Source organism: Pipra filicauda, unplaced genomic scaffold, assembly GCF_003945595.2.
Source record: "Pipra filicauda isolate LSUMZ 115617 unplaced genomic scaffold, ASM394559v2 scaffold18_size4552066_pilon, whole genome shotgun sequence".
Classification (NCBI taxonomy): Eukaryota; Metazoa; Chordata; class Aves; order Passeriformes; family Pipridae; genus Pipra; species Pipra filicauda.
The window spans coordinates 3,657,239-3,669,575 of NW_024104298.1; the positions used below are offsets into that span (position 1 = coordinate 3,657,239).

General features: G+C 42.1%; 1 protein-coding gene across 1 annotated transcript; it reads right to left on the bottom strand.

Annotated features, from left to right (window-relative positions):
* Positions 1-3,800: 3,800 nt before the first annotated feature.
* On the bottom strand, positions 3,801-11,066 carry GATD3A (glutamine amidotransferase like class 1 domain containing 3A). The gene is made up of 7 exons (XM_027741923.2): positions 10,811-11,066; positions 8,229-8,281; positions 7,356-7,469; positions 6,904-7,023; positions 5,732-5,824; positions 5,393-5,549; positions 3,801-4,777 (listed from the first exon to the last, which is right to left on the bottom strand). The coding sequence occupies exons 1-7, from the start codon at positions 10,925-10,927 to the stop codon at positions 4,649-4,651; spliced, it is 783 nt and encodes a 260-aa protein (XP_027597724.2). The 5' UTR covers positions 10,928-11,066; the 3' UTR covers positions 3,801-4,648.
* Between the last annotated feature and the right edge of the window lie 1,271 nt (positions 11,067-12,337).

A 12,337-nucleotide genomic window follows, 5' to 3' on the forward strand; every position in this document is an offset into this window, starting at 1 on the left:
ACCTTGGTGGCCCACACCTATGTATTCCATATGGCAAGAGCATAAGGCTGATAATCTGCTACAGTAAAGAAATTTTTAAGATGTCCTTGTACATTATTCTTGCCAAAGAATGGCTGTAAAAGTGAGCTCATTTTTTCATGTTTGAAAGGGACACTGGTAAGAGACAAAAAGGAGTTAGTCTGCTCATCTTCTACTTTAAATTTACAGTGAGGCCAGATTAACTGGTTAGTGTTTTCCTCTGTGAGCTCCCTTTCGTTCAATATGATGTATGGAAATGGCTCATATAGAACATCAGCAAGAAATAAGTGTGGGTATACTTGATACAGAATCATAGAATGTTAGGGGTTGGAAGTGACCTTAAAGATCATCTAGCTCCAAACCCTCTGCCATGGGTGGGGACACCTCTCACCATTAATTCAGCTAAGCCTGAGGACAGTCATTCCCAAAGTATGACACTCAGCATTTGAGCAGAGTACTAAAAAATACTGTAAACAAGCAAGGAAGGTGATTATTTTAAATATGCATCATGAAATCATATGTCTCTGGGTGCTGCAATCCTTGCTGCAACTTCTGTTTCAGCTTCTTGGATAGTCCAAGTTTAGCTCCTTCTCTTCCCCTCTCTCTTTCTGCAGAGATGTTGATATCACTGAAATCACCCTGGAGAAAACAACCAAATATCAGCTCCTTAATTCTTTTGAGGGCTAAGGCTGACCCACACCACATGCAAGCTTCCCCTCAGCCACTTCAAGCCACAGAAAGGAGGAAGAAAACCAGCTCAAACAAAAGGCTCAAGCCCTGGAATGCAGGCAATGCTCAATTATTTGCAGATGGAGGATTGTCTAAGTTCCCACTCTGAAAAAAAAAAAAAAAAGGCACATATACATAAAAGATACTGCTAGCTTGGAAACACGCAGATGCTTCAGGAAACAGTGTGTTTCCTTCAAGGGGTATTTCTTGGCCTGATAAAAGTCCCTCCCTACAAACCTTGGTAATAGGTCATCTGGGCTATAACAGCATTAGTATTTAAAAAACAAACAAGTAACAAAACAACCCCCTCCAAAGCACCCCCATTAAAACAAACCAACCAAATCAAACCAAACCAAACCAAAACAAAGCCCACTGTGTACTTTTATGACTTTATACTACACTGTTCCTCATTTTTTCAGTTATAGATATCACAGGAAGGGTTTAGAGCTTAATTTCTGTATATTTGCTATTATACTTTCAGGGAGATAAATAAAAGGTAACTGTGCTGAAGAAATGAGTCTTAACAAGACAGTGTGACAAATGCATTCATTGCAATGGAATAAGATGCCTTATTTATTTTTGTTAAACCAGTAGGAAGCAATATTTGTTTTACTCTATGCCTCCAAAATGTCAAGAAAACAGTCATACAGAGCTGTCCTACTTTCCAGCTGTCGTACAGCTGGAATATCGTGCCTGGGTAAGTGAAACCCTGCACAGAACATTGTTCACCAAGTGCCCTCTGCTGGCTTTTTATTCCCAGAAAAAAGTGTCTCTATGTAGCCACAAACCGAAGGGGAAAAACGAAAAGGGCTTTTCAATCCCCAACCCTTATTTCTGCTTTTAGAAGAGAAAAGCACTGCTGTCAAATTTGTGAGCACTTGTAACAACCCACAGAGCAACATTTCATAAAACTGGGTTTGTGTGGAACCGCAAAGGAGGCAAAAAGGGGCAGGAAGAAACATAACTCCTCCCAAACCCCTAAAGTTAACCCCATCACAGCTCTAGAAAAGCAACACAAGTAGGAACACATTTATTACAACTGCCTTTCAGCAGGACAAAGCTCTTAAATGCTTCCTGAAGATAAGAAATGTCAGGAATCCATAAGCCAGGTGTTCTGTGCCTTCTCGTGGAGGCTTGGAGAAGCCTCTTTCACTCCTTATTTCTGATGGCATTTAAAAGAACATATTAATCATAAACTTCTATTCACTTGGCTCAAAGTAGCAAACCCCTCACTAGCTCCTAATAGCCCTTTGGAAGGAAAGGAAAGGAAAAACCCAGCTTGGCAAGCAAATGTCTCTATTAATAATTCTCAAAACGCACATGGAATTTCCCTCCAAATTTACACTGGCTGAAATCCAAGACGACAATCCTATCTCTTCTGCTGAAGTATGATAGTCTTCTATCAATAAAACAAAAAGAAAATACCTTGAAAAATGTGTGTACCAAAGGTTTGTAGTCAGACATTACTGTGAAATCAGAGAGAATGAAAAAAAGGCAATTCTGCTACATGATTCTTTCTCCCTTAAAAAAACATTGTGTCTAAATTCAGAGAAATTAAATAAAGGTAAAAAGAAGGTCTAAAATGTGAGTATATCTGAAAATAAAACTTTGTCCTTGATTTCCCCAGTCCACATTTTTGTCCCATCCCCAGTAAATGCCCAAGCTTCTAGCACTGACAACAGTATGGGTAGCTTGCTTTTTGTAACTACCTTGAAAGATGTTTCAGGCCCTGAGGAGGAACTGGATCCTTAGTAACTCTTCTTACAACTCACAGCCCCAGCCCTCAAACAGTCACTGGTTTGAGGCCATCATTTGAGAGTGTTGCTGTTGTTTAGCAGTGAGCTGACATTAGGTGAGCTGTTCAATTTGCACACTTGATTGTCAGCATATGCTACTGTGACAATCCAGCCTGGATTGTCACCAAGTCACCAAGTCAGGGATGAACATGAAGGTATACAGAGGATTATTGGCATCTTCATGGCTTGAGTGTCTGGATTCCAGGAAGAATGTCAGAGGACTGTAAAGAGGCCCCATTTGGATGATCTAACCAGCAACATGCAACAGCTGGTCACTGCATGGTAACAGCAATGTTTTCGAAAAATCATCATTTGTCAGGGCACCTGAATCTAAGATTCAGAATCTAAGAAAGCTTTGTGCCACCACAGCTGCACTTACCATGGGAGAAACCCTAAATTCATACATAGAACCCTGCTGTGGCGAGGGAGTTAATGGGAAGATTTAACTCAGAGGAAGAGTTGAGCTCAGTTTAGATCACTCTTGAAGCAGAGGGGTACTGTTAACACAGGCAGCAGCTGTTCTCCCTCTGCCCTGGGGATTTCAATACCATTTCTGTTTTGTGATACTTTCTTACGTTACCAAATTTCTTTTAAAACTCCTGCTGATGTAGGAAAGACATTCACTTTAAAGAGTTGTTACATTTTATAAGAACAATGACCTCCCATATTTTGCTAAGCCTCTGTGTATAAAATTGATACTAAAAACATCCACTTTGTACAAGCAAAACTCAGAGGAAAGTTTTTGCACTCAATTATATATTAGCAGTGTTTTAAATTCTGTTTCTTCCCAACTTGATAATTTCATGAAGAATCTGATGGAAAAGCAAAAAAGATTTCAGAGAATGTCCAAAATCCACTTCATGAACCATGCCTGCTACCATGATGACTTGGTTTCTGTGTGATTCCTCACTGGATGTGGTGATCTGCACAGGGAATCTCTAGGAAATCCCCCAAGAAAACACTGCCAGCTTTGAAGAAGAAAATCCAAATCATCTAAATCCAAATGTGGGGTTTTTTTAGTGACAAAAAATTAGAGGCTCCAGAAGCAAAAAAAAATGCTCATTCCATGAACACTGACTGAGCAAGTTGAGCATGCCTGACATTCATACTGGAACTTCACTCCTTCTCTTTGTCATTTCATAATGCAATTTCACAGTTTCTGCTGGATTCTATATGAAAAAATGTACCAAAGAAGTGAACTGAAATGCAGAAAAACTGCTAAAATGCACCAGTCAAACAAAAGTGAAGCGACAAGGATGACATAAAGGCAGAAATTAATTTATTTATACATCATTATTCCAGACATTCAATAGTATTTCTTTGGAGAAAGCTTTATTACCCTAAAGCAGGGGAGGTTAGGATAATTTGAGGCTGCTTTTTCCATTCACTACTAGTCATACAACTGCTTTAACACGGATGCTGTCCTTAAAAGTTGTGCGTCACATCAGCAGATATTTTCTCCTTCATTTCAAGACCTTTTAAAACTATAATGGGCCAATGGATGAATTTTTCAAAGTGCTACTCTTGTGGCAGTTGTGTCCTGTTGCTGACTGATATTCAGAATAGCTTTTTAATTAATACCAAGCCAAATTAAGACGTGGAAGATGTCTACTCCCTCAACAGCTGATCCTGGCTTGTAGTTCACAGACACAGGCCTGAGCAGATAAACCTTGAACCATGCACTCATTCCTCTCTATTCCCATTCTTCAATCACCACATGTCCTGCCACTACACGTGCCAAATCCCTACAAAATATCTGCCCTCAGCTTCTGAAAGGGCCTCCAAGTCTCTTTTTGCCCTATTAGAACTGGCTTGACACTGGTGCATCGAGAGGACTTGTTCCAGAACACACCCACACGGCTCTCTCCAGCTGCAAAAGGTCCAAAAAAATGCTCTGTGTCTCAGGCCAGGCTCCTTGTCCTCTGTAAGGCCCCTCCCTCAGAAAGGCATGGAAATTCCTGCAGCTGGGAATCAATCAGCTTGGTATCAGCATTCACTAGAGTGTGAACAGGTCAAGCAGGTGAAAACGTTTCCATTGGTCCATGATATATTTGATACTATGCCCTAAATTTAAACATTTCTGGTGTTGTTGTTTTTTCTTTTTTTTATTTGCCAGTTAGTTTTAGCACATTTTTTACCATTGCCCCAATGCCATCGAAGATATTGTGTAATTCTGTTTCACACATAAATGCTGGGGTAGTCACCACCTTGTTTTTTGTATCCACGTGAGCTTCGTAAAAGGGAGTTAAGGAAAACACAGACATTTTGTGTCTGCAAAATGAACCAGCACTGACAAAACCTCACAACTCCACTATCCTATAAAAAAGCACCTCCAAATACATTATACCACTCAGCTGCAAAGACAGCTGCAGCCTATAATCCAAGATAGTAGAAGCTATTTTTGCCAGAAATACAAACGCCACAAGTGAAATCTGTGGAAACACAAGAAAACCTACAAAATTCACTGACTGTGATAAGATGTCTCTGAGTACAGTCTGATTGCAGCACTAGCCTTCAGGAAAAGAACAAAGATCTCAAAGAGAACCAACCAGTTGTAACTTGTGCAAGTTTTATGTGCAGACTCACTCAGTATTTACTGCATTTCCAGGTGTCCAAGGGAGTTCCAAGGCAATAACTGAGAATGATACTCTGACTCACAGCTGTGCAGTTACACAGCTGTACACAGAAGACAATGTTTCTAATCCTGCACTGGATCACATGCTATCTGCTTTACACTAAATATTCCTATGAAACTCTAAGTGGAAAAGCCCAGATCCTACATACATTCATTCCTTTAATGACACACTTCCAAACTGTCTCTCAACGTGAAAATTATCAGGAAAGGATATAGTTACTTCTTTCACACAGTGCTTTGCTCCCAGCTCTTTGATGGCTCCTGCAGTCCCAGCATAAGGCCACTTGCCACCTTCCTCTTCTTCGTGGCCCACAGTTACTTCAGCACCAGAGAGAACCTTTGCTGCCAACACTGGGGAAATGCAGCACAGGCTGCAACAGAAGGAACTGTAACTCTACACTCTTTCAAAACTTGCTAATAACTGAAAAGATTCAAATGGACACAGCCTTACACATCTGAAAGACATCACAAGGCAACTTCCACTCAGAATTTTCTTAGCTGCTTCTTTGACAAACACCTGCACACACACACACATCTTGAAAAACATACATACCCAATAGGTTTGCCTGCTTTGTGGAAGTCCTTCAAGACTCGTTCAACTTCTCTGTTCACCTTGCAATCTTTCCCATCAACAGCAAAGGTTGATCTGTCACAGGAAGAAACTTTATACGTAACTCAGTATAAACCTACAGAGGTATCTGCCCTGAGACTGGCTCCTAAGGGTCATCACAAACTTAACAGCTTCTAAAAGGTGGTTGAAAAAGTCTCTAGCTGACCATCAATGCTTTAGCCAAAATGCTTCACTTCCAAGGCTTCGGTTTGTCAGAAAGCTCCTTACTTGATATAAACATCTAGAAACAAGAATTATGAAATCAGCTCTCTAGGATTACTGAGAAGTGGAACAGCAATCTTTTCAAAGGAAAAAACGTAAAGAAGAAAAGGGAAATAACATTCATGTTTCTCAAAGCTTAAAAAAAGCTAGGTTTTTTGAACTAGCTATTGTATTATCATTACTAAGGCAAGGGGGGATTTTTTTGGTAGGCAGAGAGGAAGAAACAGAATAATAACACTACAAACATGTGAAAATATTGAAGTTCTACCTTCACTTCCCTCAGTCCCAAAATGAAACACCTCTAGGTGTAGGAAAATACATAAACTCCAGAATTCTCACCATCATTGTTCAGAAAATTTAAAACAAGACAATGGTAAGACTTTAAAAGGAGTTTTGCTTTTGAAGTAGGAATTACATATATAGTAAATAAGGCCATTTATTGCTTCCTGATTTTACTGTGTGAATCACAGTTCTCGGAATCACAGAATGGTTTGGGTTGCAAGGGACCTTAAAGATCATCCAGTTTCAATTCCTCTGTGGAAGGTGTCCCCCGTGGGCAGGGACACCTTCCACTACACCAGGTTGCTCAGAGCCCCATCCAACCTGGCCTTGAACACTTCCAGGGATGGGGCATCCACAGTTTCTCTGGACAACCTGTGCCAGTGCCTCACCACCCTCACAGTAAAGAAATTTTTCCTAATATGAAGCCACTTGCCCTCGTCCTGCCACTCCAGGCCCTTGTAAAAAGTCCCTGTCCATCTTTTCTGTAGGCTCCTTTCAGGCACTGGAAGACTGCAATTAGGTCACCCCAAAGCCTTCTCTTCTCCAGGCTCATTACCAAAAGTTAATTAGGAATATTTAGTTGAGGAGTCTAATGCTTAGTTGGCACTCACAAGTTTTTGGCAGCTCCAAATCCACCAGGGAATATCACAGCATCATGGTCTGCTGTGGTCAGCTTAGCCAGGCTTGCAATTTTACCACGAGCTATTCTTGCAGACTCCACTAAAACATTCCTTGAAGAACCAGAAATAAAACAATGAGATAAACTAAGAATCTGCACACAGAATAGCATGAATAAAGTTTTGTCAGAGGACAAGGAGGAAGGGAGGAAGCAAGAAGAACAGTGGTATTCAACAATTGAAGTTACTGATACTTCTAAAATACTACTACTGGAAAACACAGGCCCTGAGAGACTGCATATAATAGAGTCCAGAAAACTCATTTAATATTTTCTCTCCAAACAAAACACCAGATGCATTCAGCAAAGTGCTACAAGTGCAGTCTGAAGACTGTCTAAGAGACTGAAGCTCAGCAGTCACGGAAAACACATGAAACACAGACTTACCTTGACTCAGCTTCAGCTGGTTGCCCCTTACTGTGGTCGATGACATGCATCTGAGGAACATCGGGAGCATACATGTGAACCTCAGCTCCCCCACGACTAAGGTGCACCAGCACACTACAAAAAAGGAGATAAAACACGCAGAAAACCTTAAAAGAGAGGCTTTACCTGGCCCCTAAGTCTTGCTACAAATATTCCACCACCTGATTTTGAAAGAAGAGGAAAAAAAGACACATCCTACCAAAGCATACTGAGCACATAGAAGCAAAATCCCTGTATGGAACATCACAGTGAAGCAGAACACAAAGCCAGTTGGGAGGAAGGGTCAGGTAAGCTGGAGACAAGTCATTTTGTTTGGTGCTTCTAAGAAGGCAACCAGGAACAATAAAAGCTTCCTTTCTCCAATTCCCAAGGTGTTATGGAAGAGTCCCACACTTAACATACCCATGTGTACATTTAACCTAGGCCTAGATGAAACACCTTTTATTAATTCACAGCAGGGAGTTAATAATTCAACTTAAGTATTAACAATTCAACAAAAAGTAGTAACAGGAACAGAAACTCAAAGTGATTACGAAATTAAGTCTGTACTTAATTCTCTTGAGATTGATTCTGGAACTCTGAATTTCTGCTTCTGAAGAAAATACTCTCAAACTCTTTGCTCTGGCATCACACACATCGTGCTGCATCTTTGGACAATCACTGAGTAGTGCAAGAACACAGCCTGAGCTTCCAGTTATGCTGTGAGGAAACTGTGAAGCTTCATCATACATCTTTCAGAGTAATTTTGATGGCCAGAGACAGCAAAACTAAATTAAACAGACTGCTGCAGTGTAACAGAGACTATTCTGGAGCCTATCTCATAAAGCAACTTACGCCGAAGCCTCGTGGATTTCTGTGCCATCGTAGACGCCACAACCAGACAGGACCTGCAGTGAGAAAATCAAGAGAGTATTTCAGGTGACACAGAACTTCCTACAGGATCTTTCACAAGGTAAGATGAAAACAAACAAACAAAAAGGATGAACAAACAACAAAAAAACCTCCCTTCATCCCCCAGAAGAACAACTTGGCAACAAGCTCTTTACTAATCCAGTGAGCATGATGCTGTGAGCACTGGAGTCACCATTTGACACACTGCAGAACTGGCATTTCCTATTTATAGCAACCCATCACAGGGGTCACAAATAACCAGGGTTTATTTCCTGGCTTATACATTTATTCCCCAGTTAATAAACTGACGTGTTATCCTTAGGTATGTTTTTACTGTGCACACAGTGGGTTGTTCTCAGTGTCATACATCTTTTCAATGAAGTGTCCACATCCATGTGAAACACCTTCTCATCCAGATGCTCATCAATCAGAAGTGGGATAAAAGTGCACTTCGAGGTGGTACTGAGAATAACTACTTTACCTGCTGCTGTATTTTGTCTGAGGATCTGCATCAGAGATCAACAGCTAAATCACTTTGAATGCAATAGTGCAATTATGCTGCATTAGCCATGCTTTTCCTTAATAATACTGGTAATAATACCTTAAATTTGTTTATACACACCGAAGGATAAAAAGCACAAACAATCATCTACCCTTGTGTGAGTGGAGAGTCTTTGACAAAGTAGAAAAGGAAAAAACATTTTTAAAAAAACAGGGGGAAAAACCATTATAATAACAAAATAAAAACAAAAAAATCCAAAGGTTTATGTAGTTCCTGAAAGTATATTGATGAACTCTTGTGGGGTTTTTTGTTTGGCTGTTTGTTTTGAAAGAAAAAAATCCAGTTAGGAAGTCAATTTCCTTTCCTCTTTTTTTTTTTTTTCTTCTTTTTCACTTTACTCTTCCCTCCTGGTTTTACCTCAGTTTTTTGAAGCTCAAAAGTTTTTAATTACAGACACATGAACAGAAACTCAGAACTGAAACTGTCTTAGTTAGAAATGTTAAAAATGTTACACTTGAAGGGGCTTTCAGGCCCCAGTACCCAGTTCTCTGCTCTCAGGGTCATGACATGCCACCACCACTTCACCAAATGAGCAAAATCCATGAATGTTCTTCTGTCCATGTTAATCCTGTTTGGATATTTAGGAGCTGCCTTTGACTTCACAACCTTTTTATTTTATCTTTATTTTAGAGTGAAAAACAGATAAGCAACTGTGCTGTAATTATCTTTCATAAGCAACACTTTTTAAATGTTGTTGAAACTCACTGAAACCGAAATACTAAAGCACTGTCCTCTTCTGTTATTTCAGTACTTTTTGCCAAATCTGTTTCCTACCTTAGTCAGAAATTTATGTCACTAAATGTCAAAAATAACATTTGGTTTCCCCTCTCTATTTAAAAAGCTGTGACTTGCTAAAATGACAGCATTCCTGGTGGGTTACCTGTTAGCCATTTGGACCACCATTCTGCCCATTCCAGAGCCAACTCTGCCCCAAACAGACTTCTTATCTCTTTATGTTTAATGCCATCTAGACTACACAAAGCTCAAGCTTCAAGGGCTGTTCACTGAGCTCCAAAACTGTGTGTCCAGATGGGACACTACCTTACAGCCTTGATTTTCCTTTGGCAACCTCTGGCTCCTCCATCTCCTGGCTTTCTTTTGTATCTGTGACATGCTTTACCTCCTTCCTGCAGAAGAGCACAACCCAGCCTAAATATTTTCCTGTGCGCTCTCAGAACCTCCCCTAGTCACATTATAAACTATTTCAAGTTCTCCTGGGCTCCTCAGTACAAGAGAGACATGGAGTTGCTAAAGCAGGTCCAGCAGAGGGAAACGAGGATGATTGAGGGACTGGAGCACCTTTCTTATGAATAAAGGCTGAGGGAGCTGGGGCTGTTCAACGTCGAGAAGAGACGCTGAGAGGGGACCTCCCCCAGGTCTGTAGGGGCTGCAGGGAGGGGGCAGAGGATGGACCAGGCTCTGCTCGGGGGGGGGACACCCAGCAATGGCACAAGAGGAACGGGCAGGAACTGATGCCCAGGAAGTTCCACCTGGACATGAGGAAGAACTTCTTTCCTCTGCAGTGACCGAGCACTGAACAGACACCAGAGAGGCCGTGTAGTCTCCCTCACTGGAGATATTCCAGAACCGTCTGGACACAATCCTCTGGGATGGCCCTGCTTGAGCAGGGAGGTGGGACCAGATGACCCACTGTGGTCCCTTCCAACCATTCTGTGGTTCTTTATAAACCAACTCCAGGCCAACAACAACTCCACAGACGCCAATTTTTACGCGTTCCCCACTCCTGCTCTGTCTTCCTCCAAGTTTCTCAGCTCTAGGCGGGTTTCTCTTCCCGAATTCAGCTTCTCCGGAGGGTTTCCAGCTGCCGCAGCCACCGGGCGAGCCTTTCCCGGCCCCTTCCTTGCACCCGCCCCACCGCTGGAGAGACCCCCCTGCAGAGGGTGAGAAATAAACCAACGCGCTTCCCCTCAGCGCGGCCCCCGCGGCTCCTCCATTAACTCACCACAGCGACGCGGGCGGAGCGGCGGCGCCGGGCGGAGCAGTGGAAGGAGGCGAGGCCGGCGGGTCCCGCCGCCCGCCGCAGAGCGGTGCACAGGGCCGGGCCGCGGGAGCTCAGCATGGCCAGGCGGTGGGAGAAGGGAGCGGAGGAACCGGGAGCCGGGAGCAGGAACGGGGAGCAGGTCAGGAGAAGGCGGGCGCGGAAGGGCCGCGCTCCGAGGCCGCCGCGCCCTTGGCGGCGCCCCCTGGAGGCGCGGAGGGGCCCCTGAGGGCCCTTGTTGCCTTCCCGAGCCTCCTTTTCTGGGAATAACAGTAAAAATAAAACCCATGGAAATAAGCCCTCGGGACTCATTTTGAACACAAGCCTTGCAGCAAGAGGCACCCTAGGCCAGAGCTGTTAAAGAAAATGGGGTAAACAACACACAGGGGCAGCCGCATTGCTGCCTCTCAGGGACCCCGTGAAATACCGGGTTTTAGTGTTTCTTTTACCCTTCCCATTTGGTTTTTACTTTTTCCTCCTTTATTAAGGAAACCAAACTACGGACATCATGAGAAATTTCCTCACTGAAAGCGTTGTGAAGCGTTGGAATGGGCTGCCCGGGGGGGTGGTGGATTCACCATCCCTGGAGGTGCTTTTGGAAGTGGCACTTTGTGCATGGTCTGGGTGACAAGGTGGTGATCGGTCAAAGGTTGGACTCGATGATCTTGGAGGTCTTTTCCAACCTATTTCATTCTGTGATATGTATAAGAAAGACAGTCCTGCTGAAATACACACAGACATCTGTATCTGATGTCAAGGTGCAAGTCTACAGGTGCAGTCTCCACCTGCCCTGGAGGAAGGGAAAGGTTGCTGCTTCCAAGCCTGGCTCCAGCCAACCCGGAGGCTGTCAGGCTCACAAACCATACCAAAAAGCAGAAGGATCAAGCCAAACTTTGGACCCACCAAATTTAAAACCTCATACTTGAATTTTCATTATTCTACCTATGACTATGGAAGGGCACGAGGGAAAATTTTATTTGCTTTCCTGTGCATTATAAAATTTGTTATAATTACCTAAAAGAATATTCTACTCTAAGAAAAACAAATCACTTTTAATTAAAGTGTATCTTTAATTTATACACTGAAATTCTACAAATTGACTGTATGTGTTCACTGTATATTTTGGACTCATTTTTCTCTTCAGCAGTTTTAATTACCTCTTCTCTACTCCAAAAGTGGAAAGTGACCACAAAATAAATCCAAGAGAACAGAATATGCTGGGGGGAAAAAAAGCAATTCTGGATCATTGTTAATACTTGCAGTCACTTAATTAGCAAAGTCATTTCAACACGTGAGTTGAAAGTATTACAAGCACAGATACAGTTCTTTGTTATTCAGGATCTCACTGTTGTTATTAGTCAATTTTCCCACCAAGTCACAGAAAAACCCAAGGAAATCAAAATTCCAGATTTTAATGTGCTAATAAACAACATAAAAAAACCCAATAGGATAAGAAAAAGTTTTCTTTTAAAAAAAAAAACAAACACATTT

What these genes read in the sequence shown, in the direction of transcription:
- GATD3A (XM_027741923.2), bottom strand. Translation starts at nt 10,927, where the DNA reads ATGCTGAGCTCCCGCGGCCCGGCCCTGTGCACCGCTCTGCGGCGGGCG. An exon ending in GAAATCCACGAGGCTTCGGC is followed by an intron (nt 7,470 to 8,228) that starts GTAAGTTGCTTT and finishes CCTTTTTTGTAG; the next exon opens with TGTGCTGGTGCACCTTAGTC. An exon ending in ACTGTGTGAAAGAAGTAACT is followed by an intron (nt 4,778 to 5,392) that starts ATATCCTTTCCT and finishes ACTCCCTTTTAC; the next exon opens with GAAGCTCACGTGGATACAAA.